Source organism: Leuresthes tenuis, unplaced genomic scaffold (genome assembly GCF_036924035.1).
Source record: "Leuresthes tenuis unplaced genomic scaffold, fLeuTen1.0.hap1 SCAF_8, whole genome shotgun sequence".
NCBI classification, from domain to species: Eukaryota; Metazoa; Chordata; class Actinopteri; order Atheriniformes; family Atherinopsidae; genus Leuresthes; species Leuresthes tenuis.
In genome coordinates, this window is record NW_027325362.1 from 35,189,762 (window position 1) to 35,209,571 (window position 19,810).

General features: G+C 39.8%; 1 protein-coding gene across 2 annotated transcripts; it reads right to left on the reverse strand.

The window, feature by feature from the left end:
- Positions 1 to 1,513: 1,513 nt before the first annotated feature.
- On the reverse strand, positions 1,514 to 17,240 carry edaradd (EDAR-associated death domain). 2 transcript variants are annotated; one of them, XM_072391581.1, is made up of 6 exons: positions 17,059 to 17,240; positions 6,199 to 6,257; positions 5,801 to 5,843; positions 3,882 to 3,955; positions 2,691 to 2,739; positions 1,514 to 2,582 (listed from the first exon to the last, which is right to left on the reverse strand). In XM_072391581.1, the coding sequence occupies exons 1-6, from the start codon at positions 17,114 to 17,116 to the stop codon at positions 2,194 to 2,196; spliced, it is 672 nt and encodes a 223-aa protein (XP_072247682.1). In that variant the 5' UTR covers positions 17,117 to 17,240; the 3' UTR covers positions 1,514 to 2,193. The 2 variants fall into 2 exon arrangements, with proteins under 2 accessions (XP_072247682.1, XP_072247681.1); XM_072391580.1 differs by having other exon boundaries at positions 3,882 to 3,958.
- Positions 17,241 to 19,810: the final 2,570 nt, after the last annotated feature.

A 19,810-nucleotide genomic window follows, 5' to 3' on the forward strand; every position in this document is an offset into this window, starting at 1 on the left:
GAGAAGCAGGATGCACCCTGGGTAAGCTGGCATCCATCACAGGGCCAACACTGATGTATGCTCATATTAATGCCTAAGGCCAATTTAGAGTCACCAGAGAGTCCTACTAAACTTTACTCAGTTCTAATTTGGGACTGTTGTAGTAAAACAGCTACTGCTCAAAAAATGGCGTGATTTCATGCTGCATGTTCTAACAACAACAGATTGATGGAGGATATACCCTGTCCCACCTGGAGCATCACAACACATTTTGACATGCTATTTGTTAACTTTAAATTTTTCCCCATAAACTGGTAAACAAGTTCTGCTCACTAGGATTAATCCCCACACTGTACTCACAGATTTTAGACTTCCTCATAAACAGACCACTGCATATCGACCACTCTCACTCCGACTTGAGGACACAGTCCTGTGGAGTTCCTGTGTTCAGTCTTTTTACTCTATTCACACTTAACTGTGCATCCATCTAATCTTCCTCTTAACCCTTTTATGAAGTTTGCTGATGACACCACGTGGGACTATTATATGAAAACGAGAGGACAGTTCAATAGTGGGTCAAGTGGTGTTTAGACAGTAAGCTGGTCCTGAATACTACTAAAACAAAGCAGATCAAAGTGGCCTGCTTATACTGCAGTGTTTGCACAACACCAAAAATTGTCGTTGTCTAATTGCAATGCTGATAAAATGTTATCTTAAAGGGTTTAAAATCTTTAAACGAAAAAAAGGCATTTTTGGTCACATTGAGACTAGTTGCAAACACTTCTCCTCGTGTTCAATGACGAAACACGAATCCAAGTTGCAAACATTGTTTTATACTACAGTACTGCATTATTTTAATATGAAAGTGTTATAAAAAAGTTTCTTTGAATGTTGCAGCAATTTTAGGATTGCTATGTCCTTTTTTCTTTCATAATATATTGTAGTTTACCTGAAGAAGGCAGCTGTGGCTTTGTGGGCAAAGTGATCGTCTTCAAATTTGAAAATGAGTGATTTGATCCCCTGCCACTCTATGAGTTGAAGTGTCCTTGAGCACGACGCTGAGGAGAGTGTTTGTGAGAGGATGAATGAGAATCAGAAAAGTCAAAAACTTCAAGGTTAAAAGGTGCTATATAAACGGCGCTTAAATGGGAAGCATTAAAGCTCCTTACTTAGAAATGTGAGCCTCATTTTATTGCAGCAGCCATGTAGACACATGTGGGTCATGTCATTCAGTTATGCATCTTTTTAGGTAAATAAAGAAGTAAATGTACAATGTACTCAAGAGCCTAGCACTGATCAAATGGGAACATGCTGCACTGAGTAGCCCCATCTGTTGCTTGAAATTGCCAAAAAACTACAATCTTAGCAAATGTCTGCTCAGTTAAAGATAATGAACAGCAAACGAGGAAAAGCATGAGCTTCTTCTCAGTAATTCCAACACTTAAAACATATTTTCACAGTAAAGGAATGCTTCCGCTTTCAGTGTTAGTATCTTTGTTCTGTGTGTTCATAATGTGAAATGATGACAGAATACTCTGTGTTAATCAGCATCATATTTGGTAAATTACAATATTACATATAATCCAGTCTTGACATAGCCTTATGATCAAGTAAATCATTCTCACTAAGGCCATCAACAAATCTATATATTACACATTTAAGTTAAAAAGATGTTCTTTAATTCAAATGGATAAAGCAGACTTCAGACCAAGCCAGTAAAAATCATCTAATGAATTTCTCTGCAACACAAACTCAATGACATCCATTGCAGTACTGGACAGTGGGCATCAGAGATCTTTTCACCACAGAAGCTAATACACCCGGTGTAGTAAGACAAAGTAAGCTAATTGACCCAATGTAAACTAAATGACATACAAATAATTGTCAGTTTAACCTGTATCTGTGGTAGATGAGTTGACATCAGGTCCTAACATTCATACAAATGTGGGCGTTTTTTCCCAGTTTAAAATAGTATAGTCAGGAATGTGACTGTTCCTTTACTTATGTCTTTACTATAGCATGTAGCTGCAACTGGAAGTTGAAAGTGAAAACACAAGGTCAGGACTTTTGACATTCTCTACACAGTTCCAGTTCAGTTCCGGATAGCTTTAAAATTAAATTGGAAAAAAAAAATGAAAAATTTTGAAAATACAAAACCCCAAACTATTATATGCCTGAAAAATGAGATAGGATGGATACAAAGATTAAAACTGCTTAGTGAGTCTGCTGCCAGCGTGATGGCCAGTCCTTCTCTATCCAGCTCTGCAGCAGTCGTAGCACATCAATGCGCTGATAGATGCGGCAAAGTTCGGAGAGCTCAGTGACTGTCTTCTGGTTGTAGCGCAACAGAAACTCCTGGGTGGGGCTGTGGGACAAGGAGCCCTGGGTCCGGTGCTCCAGCAGGGTTAGTTCTTCGTAGCTCATCCCCCAGCGACTTGCAAAGTTCTTCCAGTTTTTGATGGTGCAGTGGTTTGGATCCAGTTTGAGCCTCAGTAAGTCCAGCAGATCTTTGTCATTCATGAGGTCGCTGATCTTGGGAGGTGGTGCTGGGCAGCAGCACTTTTCACAGGGGCTGTTCAATATCTGTAGTTCTTTGGGGCAGTCTGAGGAAGGACAGGAAAGATGGAGTTTACTCAAGAGAGAGTACAAACTGAAGAATTTCAATTTCCTCCTTTTATACTATTTTCCTGTCATTAAAGGATCTGATGTACCTGGTGAAGTAGAACTTGGGCAAGTGCATTCTTCCACATCTTCAACCGGCTACAGCAAGAAAAATTGAAATTATTATATTGGGTTGACTGAACCAATGATTCCCCTCTCAAACATACCAAAATATAATTAATTATAATTTAAGCCAATTAGAGTCCAATTAATTTTAATACAAAAACAAACCAAATGAACAGCACATTAAAAACTGAAACTTTGACCTAAAATAGCTCAAATAATGTCATTTCATGACACTGACACAAAGACTATATAAACCTGTTGGATATGACCAAAATTTTTAACATTTTTTTGCATTAATGCTTGTTTGATTCCAACAACTGTTTTCCAAATCTGACCAAAGGGGTACACATGTAGATGCATTCTTTGTTACGCTGCAGTGAATATTCTGAACCCTGTAAGCAGTGCAGACTTATTTACAAAATATGTGTGAATATGTATTCTCACCCTTTGTTATGAAACCCCAAAATAAGATCTGGTGACACCAGCTACAGTCAGAAGTCACAATATTAGTTAAATAAGGTCCACCTGAGTGCAATGAAAGTGTCACATGATCCCTGTATATATACACATCTGTTCTGAAAAGCCCGAGTCTGGGATAGAGACCACATATCAAGGTTGGGCTACTTCAAAATGAGTCAGAAAGGTTCCCAAATCTCTTCAGAGCTGCTTTAAGTTACGTACCCAAACTCTGAGATGTGATGATTTTTCAACACAGACATGTCTCAACATGAACCATGCGCACACTACAATACACCAAAGCCTGTTAGAAAACCAAGAACCTGCCACTGTGGATATGTCAACATTTAATCAGTAAAGAATACACACTGACATAGTAAAGTTCTCTTTTTCACTTCCAGCTCTGCAGTTTTCCTTGTACTGTGGGCTTATTTTCAACACAGCAGACATTAGCCGTCCTCCATGTTCCTGCTTGGTTATTAGTAATGCTGACAGCTGCGCAGAGGAACAAAACCACATCCTGTGCTCACAACCTAAATGAAAGAGCAATCGCACACTGCTGCTGTGTCAGATCCTCATCAAGACAGCTACATTATGATGGCACTTGCAGTTATATTGTTGGCTGTCATGAATATTTGTAAAAGATTTCATCGAGCTGTCCACTAAATCAGTGATGTTACAACAGGTGAAAGCTAAGCATTAAAAGCTGCTCTACTGACCTGTCTTATCCTGTCCTCTGAGGAGGGGCTCATGAATCCAGAGGGCATGGAGCTCAGGTGAAGCGTCACAGCATCTGCTGGAAGACACATTACTGTCAAGTGTATTCAGCTGGTAGGGAGAACAAAACAAAAAACCCCAAATGGCGATTTTTGAATTTATTGTAGCAGTGAAGAAAACTAGGCTTAAATGAGGGTAAGCTTAGTTTATTTTATCTTTTGGATGTTAGATCTGTCCGAAACGGACTTTAAAACTAATCTTTTTCACTTTCTTTTTTCGCTTTAAGGATTTTTGGGCTCTTGGGGCCTTTTTTTGAAAGTTGCTGAGAATTGTTGTGACGTGGCATGCGGCAAAGGGCCTGCACTGGTACCTCCTGAACAGACTCTTGACCTGCTGCTGTAACAGGAAAAGTTTTCCATGCTTTCTTTTTATTGGCAGTATCAGCCTTCCCGTTAGCGGATTACTGTAAAGCAAACGTCAATGAAGCTCAACACAATCAGATCAAATATTTAACTCAAAGCCCTTCAGTAGCTCATTGTAATCGGCATTACTCTTTTCTTTGTTTTGTTTTCAATAAAAAGCAATGGCAGAAAAACGTGACCTTGACTGACAGACACACTAGTGGATGTGATTAGAGAAAACAGGTGGACAAGAGGGAATGGCATGCTAGCCAATCAGCACATGGTGCACTGTTGCACTTTATTTAACTCAGAAATTGGAAACTCTGATGGTTGACCACAAAAACTTCACCCCTTTTCGCACACTGATTGCGCTTTATTGGTGCCTCCATTTCCCAGAGGTAATTCACGCTTAACAGATCGCTCAGTGCTTTATCGGTGTGTGCTTACACACAACAAGCTTACGTTGCAGAATCATCTGTGTGATGGTTAGAGTGGTCCACGATGTTTGCCGACTCTCTTTCACACGTTTCACGTGTTTCCGTTTCCCCTCGGTTACTACTGCCTTTGCTGGCTAACAGGTATGTCAGCGGCAGACTGTTGTAGGATAGAATAGAATGCCTTTATTGTCACTATACACAGTACAACGAGAATAAAGGCAACTCCTAAATCAGTGCGAACATATTTCTAACGACCACCCCCCAATTCTGCTTCTGAACTTTCACAGATGACATCAATCCATGACAAGGAATTAACCAAAATACTGCATACAATACCCAACCCGATGCCATCAATGCCACATATTGAGTGATGTGGCAACATGTGCTTCTTAGTGAAGTTAAGGTGCATGAGATGCATTAAATCAGCTGAGCTTGTCAGTCAAGGCTTCATCATACAGCAAATTGCTTTTCTGTATTAACTGAATGCAGCATTCAAAAAGTATTTGAAAGACAATTAAAACATTTTTTAAACCACTTAGACAAATGGAAATACAATTATTAATTATTTTAACCAAAAATATTAAATATTTATTCAATTCTTGTTCTTTTTATTATTATTTTGTCATTTGATTTTTATTTGGTTGTTTTTCTTGTCTATGGGTCTGTTGTGAGTGCTGGGGACGGATGGAATGTGGGAGGGATATAAAAAGATGGGGAAAATGGAAGTGTTCCCTGTTATATTGCTGTACTACTGTTGTATCTTGTGAAATTACTTCCAATAAAAAAGTTTAAATGAAAAAGAAAATATTAAACGTACAGAATAAATATAACACGTCAGATATTCTTGCTGTGGAATTATGCTGCATTCACAAAGTTGGCTATTTTGCTGTAACTAATCCTGCTTGCAAAGGTCTTTTATCCACCTCACCTCTTTGAATGCTTGTGAAAGCCACACTGCAGTTTTTTTTTTTTTTTTTAAAAGAACAATGTTTACATGAGAATTTACAGTATGTACGAATGTTGACACAAAGAGTTCACACATGCTTTGTAAAATGAACCATAGTGGTAGGACTCCTTGTTTACCATGAGGATCTGTGACTTGCACTGGATAATTGGCCTCCAGGGACTGTGGGAGAGACAAAAGGCAAACATGATAGTATCACATGAACTGAAGACAGAACCCCTTTTGGAGGCTTTATATTCTGTCTGATCATAAGACTGAGTTTGCAACTGAAGAAGAAAATTACTTGTGTGCAAAGACAGAGCAGCTTGCTGCAACTTGCTCCTCGACAAGCCCTTGGGCACTAGCAATAACAACTGTTCAGTTATGGTACATTTCTTAGCACATTACAGTAGACTCTGCAAGACTTTCCAATGATGAACAACGAAAAACAGCACAAAACCAAGTGGACAGATGGAAAGTCAAGACAGCAAGACATTTAAACACGGCTAGAGGAGTGAACAAAGAAGAGTTTTCTTACAAACTCTGCCACAAAGGTGGTTGTGTCCATGTCTTCCACAGGCTCAGAGCTGGTTCTGTCTGTGAAAACAAGAAGAGGATGTCACAATACTCTGAAAAATTATGTCACATCTATTCATTTCAGCAACTTCCTACGAAATGTCAAAGTATGAACCGCTAAGATGCACAGGAAAGCCACTTCCTCCAGCCCAGGCACATAGCCAGCTTTACAAGTATGACTTAGTTTAGACCAACAATGTGGGCAGTGGCACTAAACAGCAACAATCTAAATGAGGGAAAACGTCATGTTGGAGGATTTTTCCACCCTCTAACCAAGCTGAAACACTCACACCAAATGTGCAGTGTTTTCATTTGCAATATCATCTCTTACTGGAACACTTTAGATTTGTAAATATATTTCTATTTATTGTCATTTCACAGGTTATCTGTTAATTATGTCTGTTAGGTTATTTTTGTATCGTTTCTTTTTTATCTTACTGCACTGACAACGAGAAGTACTTCTGATTTCATTGTACGGCAAATACAATGACAAAGGCCCCATTATACTTTAAGAATAATACTGCTTTATACTGTATTGTGAAGCCATGTTAGTCCTGCCAAATAAAAAGTGTGAAGTGAGATTTCAGGTGGATTTACCAAAGAAAAAGCAGCTCGAAGAGCCCAGAAACAATGGATATACTGTTCAGCACAAATATAAAAACTCACAAATCAAGAGTCTTTAGACATACCTTAAAGGAATATTTTTAACAAGGACATTCATGGATGAGTTAGAAGAGCAGCACAAAGGCAGCTTTTCAGCTCCAGAAATAACTCGGACAGGGCAATGTGGGCCTTCCAGCTACGTCACTGTAAAGCCATTGTATCCAAAGGGTTCTGAATAAAGACCCGCTCTGGCCTTTCTTGGGTTACACTCCGTGAGGATGGAAACTTCCATTTGCATGGGATAAGTAGAATTAGGATGAAGTGATCAGGTGTTTCTGACACGCAGCTTTCCAGGTGCAGAGCGTGCAGTGGTGTGTTGGTCACAGGCTGAAACCATTCCGTGTCCACCACTTCAGTGATAAAGTGCATCACAAATGTACATTTTTTGGCTCGTTTTGGCTCATCCCTTAGAACAGAGGCCGACAGCTAAATTCAATTCAACAGACTCAAAAATCTCAGGCTGCAGGTGAAAACATTCTCCATCAATTCATTGGACAACATTACTTATACAAACTTTACTGTGTTTGTGTGTCAGAGGTCCATGGTTGTCCAAAACTATCAAAACCCATCAGTGAACACCACCGTGTTGCACTGAGTGACAAATTCCTTTATTAAATAACAGACTGTTGTTCAGCTATGAAGCAATCCCACAGACACCATCTTGTTACCCCATATACTCACTAAATCAGTGTTTCTCAATCCTGGTCCTCAAGGCACCCCGCCCCGCATGTTTTCCATGTTGCCCTGCTCCAGCACACCTGATGGGTCGACTGGGTCGTCCTCAGCCCTCTGCAGAGCTTAAAGACCTGACCAAAGTAGCACCCAGCCATCAACAAAACTGTGAACAAGTGGGCATGTGCTAATCATGAAGACTGTTTTCAAGGTACTGACTAGAATGTCTTCTCATTAAGTGGAGAGAGAATAGTTTTAATATAGTCACTTTAAAAGGTCACCCCCCTCCAAAACCCCTGAAGAGGGTGTTCAGGTTAGGTGACAGAACTTTTCTTAAGGGAGACATGCCAGAAAGAATCTGGAGTGTCACTTCTCAAAGGTTACTGACATAACGACTAAAAGCTCAGGTAAGGGTTTCCCTTCCTGTGGCCGTCAAGTCCTTGCTATTATTAAGTTAAATCCATAGAATTTCCATCAAAGTTGAATTTTTACAACTTATAAATGCGGAATTAAAAAAAAAAAAAAAAAACTTACCAATCTTTCGGTAAATGTTGCTGCATTTGGTGTCTACCAGTAATTCTGCATTTCTGTTAGAGGAATTTTTGTCATCTTTAGAAGTGACAGTGGATTTCTATTTTTGGAGTTATCTAACACTTCTAAATGGCAGAGAAGAGATGACAGCAAGTCTACACTAAGTGGGAAATGAAGGTAAAACCCCATCAACCCACCCACACACCACAAGGAAATATTGACATGTTGCACTTTGCTACCACGCTACTTATACATTTCTATGGCTGTAGAGCAACAGCCAAGAGTAACTAGGAATTGTTTTTTCATTCATAAAAAATATATATATATATATATATATATATATATACTGCAACAGCAAATATACCTTGATGTTACTTTAGGCAAGTTTGTGAGCAAGTTAACAACTTATTTCCTTTTCTAATGTCACATCCTGACAACACTGCCCCCCAGTAATCTCTATATTCTGAGTGATTCAGAAAAATAGGCAGCAGCAAAAAGGAAAAAAGAAAAGAAAAATAGGCAGGGATCTTTGAAATAGCCTGTTGTTGTTTCCATAGCTCCCCATGGGACAGCAGCTGCATTGTCAAAATTCAAAGCAGCTCAATACATACATTAACAAAAAAAAAAAAAGAAAGGACTGCAGCAAGCCTTTGTTTCAGATTTACTCTACAATATCATTAATTTCTATACAAATTACACCAAACCCAAACATATTTAAGGACCGATTTTAATGATCAAAGGCTTTTCAGACATGAGTAACACAACAGGTCAAGCAAGGAGCCAAATACTTTGTGAAAGATTGTTGTTTAAAGTCAATTAAGAAGCAACATTTTACTTGGCTTTTGACAGAACAGCAGCTATCTTCATAATTGATTCAAAGTGCTATATCATGTCCTTAAACTTCACAATGGTTGATAAAAGCTTTATGCTTTAGTTGACTTTCATTTACAAACTCAATTCCAAAAAAGTTTGGATGCTGTGTATAATGGCAATAAAACCAGAATGTAATTCTTCACAGAAGAGCTGCAGACAGAAAAGTAAGAGTAAAGGAGGAGGGACTGCAAAGCACTACTGCACTAAAACCAGATACGATTCTGCCATGAAAGTTCCTGCATGGGCTCAGGAACACTTCCAGAAATCACTGCTCACCGTACCATCCATAAATGCAGGTTAAAGCTCAACCATGCAGAGAAGAAGCCATATGTGAACATGATCGTGAAACACTGCAGTCTTCTCCAGAGCAAAGCTCATTTAAAACGGACTGAGACAACGTGTAAATCTTGGCCAGAGAATTAATTACTTTAGAAAATCAGGGCTGCCGTAACCTCGGGAGCCAAGGGGGACCATTTAGCATCTCTAGTATTATGCAGGTGCTGAAAGGTACATACAGGTGTTAGAGCAACACCTGCTCCCATTGAGACAACATCTTCTTCAGGGAAGGCCTTGCATATTTCAGCAGGACAAAGTTAAACCACATCCTGCATCTATTCCAACAGCACGGCTTCGTAGTAGAAGAATCCAGCTGCTGGACTGACCTGCTGCAGTCCAGAACTTTCACAACCTGAAAACATTTCAGATCCAACAAAGAAGAGCCAGCTGACTGCTGAGCAGCTAGAATCCTCTATCAGACAGGAGTGAGACAACATTCCTCTCCCAAAGGTCCAGCAGCTGGTGTCCTCAGTTCTTTTGACAACCTCTGTAAACATCTGGAAGAGGGGATGCAACAGTGGGAAACAGTTTGGTCCCAGCTTTTTTAAGACATCTCGCTGTCATCAAATTCAAGGGGGGGGCCCATTATTTTTATCAAACAGTCAAATGTCTCACTTTGTAAATATTTGTACTATTACTTCATTTACAAATAAAATATTAAATATTTGAGTTAAAGATAGCTTAATTCTAAACCGATAAACCTTTTTAGGGTGGTGCTCATAATATGCCATCATAGAATGAAAGAAAAAAAAACTGAAACTAAAGAGAAACATCTATAGATTACTTGTCAATAGAGAAATAGCGACTTTACTGAGAACATTCACATCATGTGAAAAGAATCAACTCAAGTATGGTGGAGTTGACAGACCACAGGACTGCAACCAAAAAAGTTGACATCAAACAGAAATAAGGATGATTAAAGGACAGCTATGACTGGAAGAGACTGCCATGGGTAAGTGTAGGTTTGTTTAATCTAAACATTTTATACATTTCGTTTCAGTGTAAATATTCACTGAGAAACGGCATATGTCTCATTATGTTAACTAGCCAGGTTTCTCTTACAATAAGTAAACAGGTGGGTCTAATGATGGAGAAGTTTAAGCCTGGTAAAGGGTGTATCCCTTAGACTGAATCAAAAACATTTTAAAAATGTATTTTGTATAGATATTAGCTCGACTTTTTGTTTGGAGCTTTATGTGTGTTCCTGTTGGATACTACACAGCCATCAGCCACAAATTCCACTGTTAACAATAGCTGGTAAAACATTGTACACACATTTCTTAATCAGCAAAACCAAACAGAAAATCAGTCACTCTACACAAGAAAATGTTCAGGGTTGTAGCTTACTTATCTCAGGCCAGAATAATGCATCTTCAAACTTCAAAAAGCACAGTACTGAAATTAATTCCCAGTAATGGCTGTATGCAAAGGTAGAAAGATTACATCAACAACCGATTTATTGTAACATAAAACATGCAATCCATTAGTATATAACTTAACATTGCACCGTTGGGTGGCATTTCCATTCAAATGTAGTGCGCCAAAAGTATTAGGACTTAGAGTCAGGCACCCAATTATCACGTGTAAGTCGAATCCAAGATCAGTTGAGCATTGTTTCTCCCAACCTGGGAATGCAGCAACATGTACCTGCATGCCCTGGATAAACTTTGAGATGAAATATAAACCACATCATAATTCATTGCTTGGGGGCCATAATTCCATGCAGGTGAACCCAGCTTTTCTCCGTCTTGACCACCCAAGTCTGCAATGAAAGGATAAAGCAATTTCTCAGCAGCCTAGTGGGCCCTTGCTTTGTCATGAGCTCGTTTCCACACGAGTGGAGGTGAATGGCATGCCAATACCCGACCCAGGCCACAGTGTCTAGACTAAGAAGTGCAGGACACACACCTACACACCTTGTACAAATGCTGCTACATGTGTTACATACCAGATGGTGGGTGACGTGTGTGTTATATGGACACACACAATGCCATAGCCTTATTAAAACAGATCAGACTACTTGAAGTGCAGAGAGTATGTTTGCCATATTAATAGTTTCCATACACATGTATTTTGTTTGTTTTCTCTGAGAAATGTAAAAAGATGCTTCTGGAATTGGTGGTTTTGTCTGTAGCATGGTACCTGCATAGAGATCAAAACCATGACTTGTGCTCATTGATCCCATCCGATGACTTGTGTTACAGTGAAACAATGCACCTTTAATAGCTAAAGCTTGAGAAAGTGTCAGTGTCTCAGCCATGGCCATGTTGATGTCCATTTCCGCTTTTACATTTTTTTTTTTTTTTGGAGTATGTGTGCATCTGACCCAGCTGGAAATTTCTATGGGGCAGGTAAGCATAGTGAATATTGTTTAGTAGTATATCTTAAATATGATGAAACTTTTTAACCATTAATAATAATAATATTTCTATATAACTAGAATAGATTAAGCGGATAAACCTAGCTATGCCGGAAAATTGTGTTGCTGAAAGCTAACCTGGCAGTGAGTGAATGACCAGAGAATATACATCCCCTAACTTCTCAGGCTTTCCTGCACCTTATGAGGACTGTTCATCACTGCTCAAAAAGAAAAACTCCATAACGTTGTTTGCTGTTGGCAAATAATGTGAGCAGGTGTCAGAGACAAAAAATCTATTAGAATTCAGAAACCTGCCATCTGCATGCTATAACAAAGTAATTGGACTACCTCTCACTAATATGCTTGTAGGTCAACAAACAAAGAGACAAAATTTAAAGCAACTGGTGGAAAACTGGTTGCATTTGCAGAAAAAGACCAGTTTAAGGTTTTCCCACACTGCTGCATCAGCCTTCATCCCTTACAGAATCAGCAAATGATCATGCACGGAGGAATGCATGACAACCCAACTACGTTTACCAATTTAGAGACTTTTTTCACACCCTTTTAGTTTTGAATATGTAGCGAATATTTTGAACAAACAATTACTTTTTGTGTAGGACAGTCTTTCTGCTTCAAGTACAGACAGAATATCTGTGCAATACATAATGATCCTATGGACAGACTGCAGCTAACTCACAGAACAAAAAGCCCAATGACAAACTGACAGGGGCGTGAATGGGAACGAGAGCAAGAAAAATTTAAGCTTTTCCTTACCTCAAACAACAGCTGAAAATATGAATAACCGACACATGAACAAGATGTTCATTATCTGCCAAACCTTAGTTGACCATTCTAATCCCAACAAAGCACGATATTATCATTAGAATTCTCAAAACAAGTAGTAGACATTGCAGCATCACCCAACCTTTCCCATGTTTTCCTCAAGTGGTTTATATTTGGTAAATTAATAAGATTCAACTTAGTGTAAAAACTGAGGCCTGATTATCTCACTAACACCAGTGAAAGAGATGCAAACCCACAGCTTTCAGTAGTGGTTGTGCGTCACTGTGTCATCACACTTGCCTCTGAAGCTGTGGTTTTGCTCAGCTTTGGTTCAGAAACAAATCTCAATGTAATGCATGAAAAAGACGAATAACTTCACATTTCTGCATCTTTTTCAGATAAAGTGAAATTAAATTAAATAAACTCAACAATTTTACAAAGAATCTGGAAAGTTACAACAGAACCATTTTAAAAGTATAGCTCATCATTACTTATAGATTTTCCTCAAGAGCTGCTCTAAACTCCAGTTTAACTATAGTTAAGGGGACTAAGGTGTATACTTGGATTACAGCCATTAACCTACACAGTGACTGAACATGCATTTATAATCCTGTGTCAAACACAGGATGCCTGTGAAAGTGGTGTTGGTAACTACAGGCAGTAAAAACAGTTGGTTGCATCTAAACCTAAAGGAAATGATATAGTCGGATGTGAATGATGTTTCACAGTAGGGGGGGCGATATGTAAAAAATATCATCACAATTTTTTAAAAATAAAATCCCGACTTCGATTTTATCAACTACTTGAACCACCTCCTTTTCTACAGTCTTGAACGGTACCATATCTTTTGCAAGATAAAAGGTAGCTGCTTCTGTTACCTCTTTCTATCGCTTGCTTGACTTGTCATACGGAGTGCTTTTGTCAAATGCCTGTGTTAATGTTGTCCGTTTTGGTCTCACGCCGGCTGCCGCTTACGCCGGCTGCCTCTTACGCCGGCTGCCGCTTACGCCGGCTGCCGCTTACGCCGGCTGCCGCTTACGCCGGCTGCCGCTTACGCCAGGTTTGTCGTGTTGACACCCGACGTGCGAACCGTTTCTGTGCAAACTTTGCAAATTCCATTTGCTTGCGCTTGATCAGTTGCGGAAAATCCAAACCAATTTTTTTAGCGACCAACTCCTCCGTTTGGCTTTCAGCCATGGCTCTCCATGCGGCTAGCGCTACACACACAGACAAGGAGGCAGGTAAAAAAGCGCGTCACTGCCTGTAATTCGCTGTGATTGGTCGGTCAGGTTGACGATGTAATACGTCTGGTGCGTCGGTGCATCAGCATAGAACTGCAATTTATAGAATGTGCCCCAGACGATCCCACGATCTCTGCAGTTTGACAGATCGTTACGGATCGTCTTCACGTTGCAATCCTTCACAATTTAATATCGTCATATCACCCACCCCTAATTTCACAGGCAGATGCACATGTCATGAGATCAATGCTCCTTGGGTCAGATGGAAATTTACGGAATTCGAAACAGCTTTAATGAACAGGTTAACAACAGAAAAAACATCCATATGGCTTTCTGCAGATAATATGTCCCTGAAAATAGACAGAATTAGGTTGTATGTACATATACGCATACAGGGATGCAGATTAAAAAGAAAGATTTAAAAAAAATGTCAGACCTGATCTCAACAATGAGAATTTTATGTTCTCTAGAGGCCAAAGCCAGACCTCTATGCTTCCAACACGTCATGCCTCCTGAGAGAAGTACATCAGTTCCCCAAATGCTCTCATTCAGGGAACAAATGTAAACTAGAAAGCTTTTCGTCTAATCTCACGTGACAAAGCTACATACCAATTTCTGTTATTTAAAGAGTATGCAAGAATCATTGTTTTTTTCTTTTCATTTTACAGGTTACTACATCACAAGATCAAGTGCAGCTCATCCAAAACATGTCTGCATGATTACAGTAGGGATAGGTGTTATAGTAAGTGTAAGCATTTTTCATATTCTTACAAACTGAATGGGATCCACTGAGTTTATTTCAAAGTGAAAATCAGACTGATGAAAAACAACTGAGGTAAAGTGCAATTACTCTGTCAGCATGAGATGTGTAAAATGCAGTCATTCATTATGTAATACTTGACATTGTACTTCTTTTTAAGCTCACCATTTACTTAATAAAGGGACACACATTTAAGGCATATGCAGGGGGGTAAATTCCCATCTATTATAACTTACTAATGAGTAATTCATGATCAATTCATCTGCTATATTTGAACCAGCAACGTCATATGAAGAGCCAAAACACACAACACAAAACACACAATGAGCGACACTGAACAATCAATGTGACAGTTAAAAATTTAAATCTAATGTTAAATAATAAAATCATTTTATCCGCACGGCTTTGCAATAAAACAATTTGTGTGATTTGGGTGGACAAAGCTGTCAACACAACTGCAACTTTCAATCATTTTAAAACAAACATCTTGATCAGTACCAGCCTCTAAAAGACCATATTAGTCTGACCGAGGGGAGCTGTGCAAGTATAGTTCCAACGACTGTTCCGGAAAGATCAAGTGTAAGTTACAGAGAGCTGAGGAAATATGTGTGTGTGTGTGTGTGTGTGTGTACAAACTAACACACAGAGTTGGAAAGGAAACTGTATCTTCTGATAACCTGTGCTGACCAACAAACCAGAGATTACACGTGTTCAAGAAAAGTTGGTTCCATCATTAGCCAAGCTCAGAAAAAAAAAAAGGATCGTCTGCACGGTGGTGTGGTGGTTAGCACCGTCACCTCACAGCAAGAGGGTTCCAGGTTCGATCCCTGCCTGGCCTTTCTGTGTGGAGTTTGCATGTTCTCCCCGTGTATGCGTGGGTTCTCTCCGGGTTCTCCGGCTTCCTCCCACCATCCAAAAACATGCATGTCAGGTTAATTGGTGACTCCACATTGTCCGTAGGAGTGAGTGTGAGCGTGCATGGTTGTTTGTCTCATTTGTCTCTATGTGGCCCTGTGATGGACTGGCGACCTGTCCAGGGTGTACCCCCCCTTTCGCCCAATGACTGCTGGGATAGGCTCCAGCCCACCCGCTACCCGATTAACGGACTGTCGGTATAGAAAATGGATGGATGGATGGATTTGTGAATAAATCTGGTTAACAGTTAACTAATGTTAGATCAGCTTGTAGTTCCTCATCAAAAATTAATATTAGTTGGAACATAGAATCAATAGTGAAATGAAAATACCCAATGTACCTCAAGGTTCCAGATACACTGAGGAGTCTATATACACTGATCAGCCATAACATTATGGCCACCTGCCGAATACAGAGTGTGCTGTCATCATCCTGCCAAAGAGCTCTGACCAATCAAGGCATTGTCAAAGACCACTTGAATGTGTCCGAGAGTGTCTTGTACCAGGACCACAGCAAAGGTTCCTCTGGGCCCTGTGAGTTGTGGGGAGGGTCTTCAAGTACTGGGTTTGCTTCCCACGGATGCTATCAGATTAGTATCTGGAGAGTTCAGAGGTTAGGGGAACACCTCTGGCACTTGGACATGCTTTTCAGCCCTTCCTAAGCTGTTTTTGCAGGGTCCAGTGCTGTCCCTCTGCGGAGAGCTGCTCGTTAAGCTTAAAATATAGTTGTTGTTAGCGATGCGTACATGTGTTTATGTGGCTGCCCCACAGATCCTGCGTTCCTTCGGTGCATTGGTTGTGTACATCCTCAGAAATTAGCCTTACGTGCAGGCAAGCTGCAATGTAAATGTGACCAGTAGGGGGTGTGTAAATTAACCTTTGATGTTTCAATGTATCATTAATTTCTCACCCCATGCTTGGTTTAGGGGCCTAACATGCTGTCTACGATACCACCCGTCATTTTTCTGTCTGGGTCTGTGTCCAGATATTTATAGGTTTACTCTTTATGAACAGGGATGTTAATCATCACTCAATATGAAAAAGAGACAAAAATGCAAAGGTCTGAACGTATGCTCATAAATAAGCAGTACTCACAAAGCCTAATCTTCTTTGGAAAGCTCTGATGTCATTTGTTAAAGTAACTTCTAGAGCTAATGTTGTAATCATTCGACTACTGAAGAAACAGCCCACTAACTCTCAAACACCTAGATGAGAAAGTGCCACACAAGAAACTGCGCATGGATCCTCATTCTTGAATGTCTCATGCACAGTCCCAATGAGGCAGCGCGTTCCCCTTTGTTGGATGGCTGCTCAATCATTTCCATTTCAAAGGACCCGAAAAAGTCCCACTTTCAAAAACCACTGAACCGGATAACTCATATTTGGCAAATGACCAGATAAAAGTCAGCGGATTTTCCAGTTATCTCAATGAGGGATTTTTTTTTTTTTTTTTTTTTTTAAATCGCGGAAACATCGTAGTTGTGTTTAACCAAATATCACTTGATGATTTCCTCCTCTCTTTAACGGTCTACAATGCATTTTGACTAATCGAAAAGAACACGTTAAAATATATGAACACGATAAGACAAAGACAATAAGATCACAAATTAACTCTAATATAAAATTTTAGCCACGGTTACCCTGAACGTGTGCGCAAACATAGACAAACAGCGTGGGACTATCTACTTACCAAATGGTTCTTTACACGCCATTAAACTGCTCATTATTGAAGCTGAAACGTCTCCCATGCATGGAAAAGTATGAGGATGAAATAGAAACTATTCACCGAATGAAAAACTAAAAACCCTCAGGCATCCTCCGCTGTACACTCAGAGAAACCGCCCGTGCCAGCCCAGCGGCGGCGTCTTACACAAATGAGGCACCTGTGATGACAAGCTACCAGGATTAATGCTGCCTTCATGCTCCCCTCGTAAACTGCACTTCCCTTTGAATGAAGCATAGTCGACAATAGTATGTATGTGCTTTTATGCTAGATCTAGAAGTACTGTTCAACAACAAGTTACGATTACTTATGTACAAATGAAGACGAGGGACATTAGGCTCAATATATGAATGACACATTTTTTTTACTCAAGTATTGTTTTGGAACTAAAAAAATACGTTAGATTTGGGAACATTACGCTTAATTGTTCAACATTTCCGCACTTTTTACGAAGATTGTGGGTTTCACGAATGGTTTCTGAGAAACTACTTTAATAATCCCCTGAGGATCCTTCTCATCCAGGATTTTGTTGGAAAACTCAGTGCTGACATGTTTGAACATAATAAATGTTTGGGTTGTTTTGTTGTGCTGTTAACTTAACTTTCAGTAATTTACAAATAATTTTGGTACTTTAAAATAAATTAAGTTCACCAACACCTTTATTTGCATTAAGTTAATTGGAAACCGTGCCATCAGTTATTGGTTCAACCATGTTTTATAGGCCAAAGTGACCTTTCTTCATCCCAGATCTGCTCACAGGGTGACCCATTTACTGTTGCTGCAAGATATTGCAGACTGTGCCCTATATATAAAACAAATCTCCCATGGCCATGCAGATATATTTGCAAAGAGTGATGAGTACTGGACGCTTTAGGCAACTAAGAGCTGTTCTCTTGAACCTTTGCAATCGTCTGGACTGGAGCCAGCACCGCGGAGCCATACAAAACGATCAAAACGTGTTCCATCACATGTGCAGGTTCTTGGCCAATGGGACATTTTAGCGGGAGCTGGGAGGCAGAGTGGGCATATCACAGCCGTCAATCAACCGTCCTCTCCCGCGAGTCGTGGATGCAATAAATCAGCTGACCACACAATAATAAAGTTTCCACATACAGTTGAATAAAAAGTCGCAGTCAATAGCGGACTTCCAAGCACCATCGGTGCAATGAACTGCACACATGTCCACATTAAAGTACTCAAGCCAGATCCATTCCCATACCTCAACGACAATCAATGTCATTCCATAAATGTCCAACACATTTGCGACTCCCAGAACCACCTAATGAATGTGGTCTCCTGTTTCCCAGGAGGAGTACACGCCTCCATCTTACAATACAGCTCCATGGGAATGTGCCTGGAACATGGAGCAGCTGGTGACGCATGGTTCATTGGTACGTGTCTTTTAATAATTAAACATTTCTACAGCGGTGGCTTTTTATTATGATTTGGATTTTTAGGAGATCGAGGATATGCCCTGCACCTTGGTTAATAAGACTACTCACCAACCCTCAGACTCACCAGGAGTTTTTTCCCCCCAGCCAGATACACGCACGTACTCGGTCTGCAATCGAGGGCACCATAGGCATCTTAAAAGAATAAAAGAATGCTGGATGTGATTGCAGACAGCCCAGTCGCATGCCTTTTTATGGGCATGCTATGATCAAGTCTGACATGATGCTGAATACTGCAGACAAAACAGACAGAACAATTTATTTCTTTACCTGGTGACTGAGGTGAGAGTTTCTTCCCACAGGACTTGTTGTCTGATTTTTATATTTTTTTATAAAGCAGCTGTGGTGACACTAACACCTTTCTTAAAAGTAAGAAGAGTTTGAACTGAAGCAGTTTGAGTGGCCATCTAAAAGCAGACAGGGTGCTCTGTAAAATACTTTTCCTCAAGAGCATATGCCTTTTCTTTATGAAAGTCATATATTGACACAAGCCCTAAAGGGTCATCATAGCCACATTAAAACCATTGTTTTTTCTTCAACATCAGGTCTCAGAGCCTACTGCATAGCTGTATACCCTGCACCATGTTTTTTGTCTCTAGCCTAATATGAACCTACGCAAATATATAACTATACATTGCAGGGATGCAAACTGTGTTGTTACAAGTGCGACTGGTTTACAAACTTGCTCTACCTCCAGCCTCAGAGGACATAAGAGCGCAGTGGATAAATTATGTTTGAGGGTAATGTTCCAGCAGAGTTAGCTAAAGACTGTGTATGTACAGCAACCACTTTTTTAACAACTTGTTCCAGTTCAACACTGGACAAAAAAATTAAAATGTGCCATAAAGAGGGATTAGGTCAAACTCTAAGTGCCTGAACTCCTGATGAGGGAAATGTAAGTGTCTGAGAAAAAAAATTGTCACAGTATTTTTATTTTTTATTATCATACGCTGTAAAATTTGGACAACCTGCTGCTGTGTGGATAAGGTATGTTTTTGGTACAACGCCTGACCTCTTCTCACTCTCGTTGCTACACTGAATGCTGTGTACCACTCTCGGTGTGTTAACATTTAATTATCTGTATGTTTCTAATAATGTATGGTCTCCAAGTACAGTCATTTCATGACTTTAATACATAGAAATCATTTAAACTTAGTAACTGATCATCTCTACCCCTTAAAACAGCCTGCTCTCAGGATAGGTCTGTCAATGGGGGTGAGAGAGAGAAGGGCCACTGTGCTTAAACCAACAGATATTTTGACCAAAGT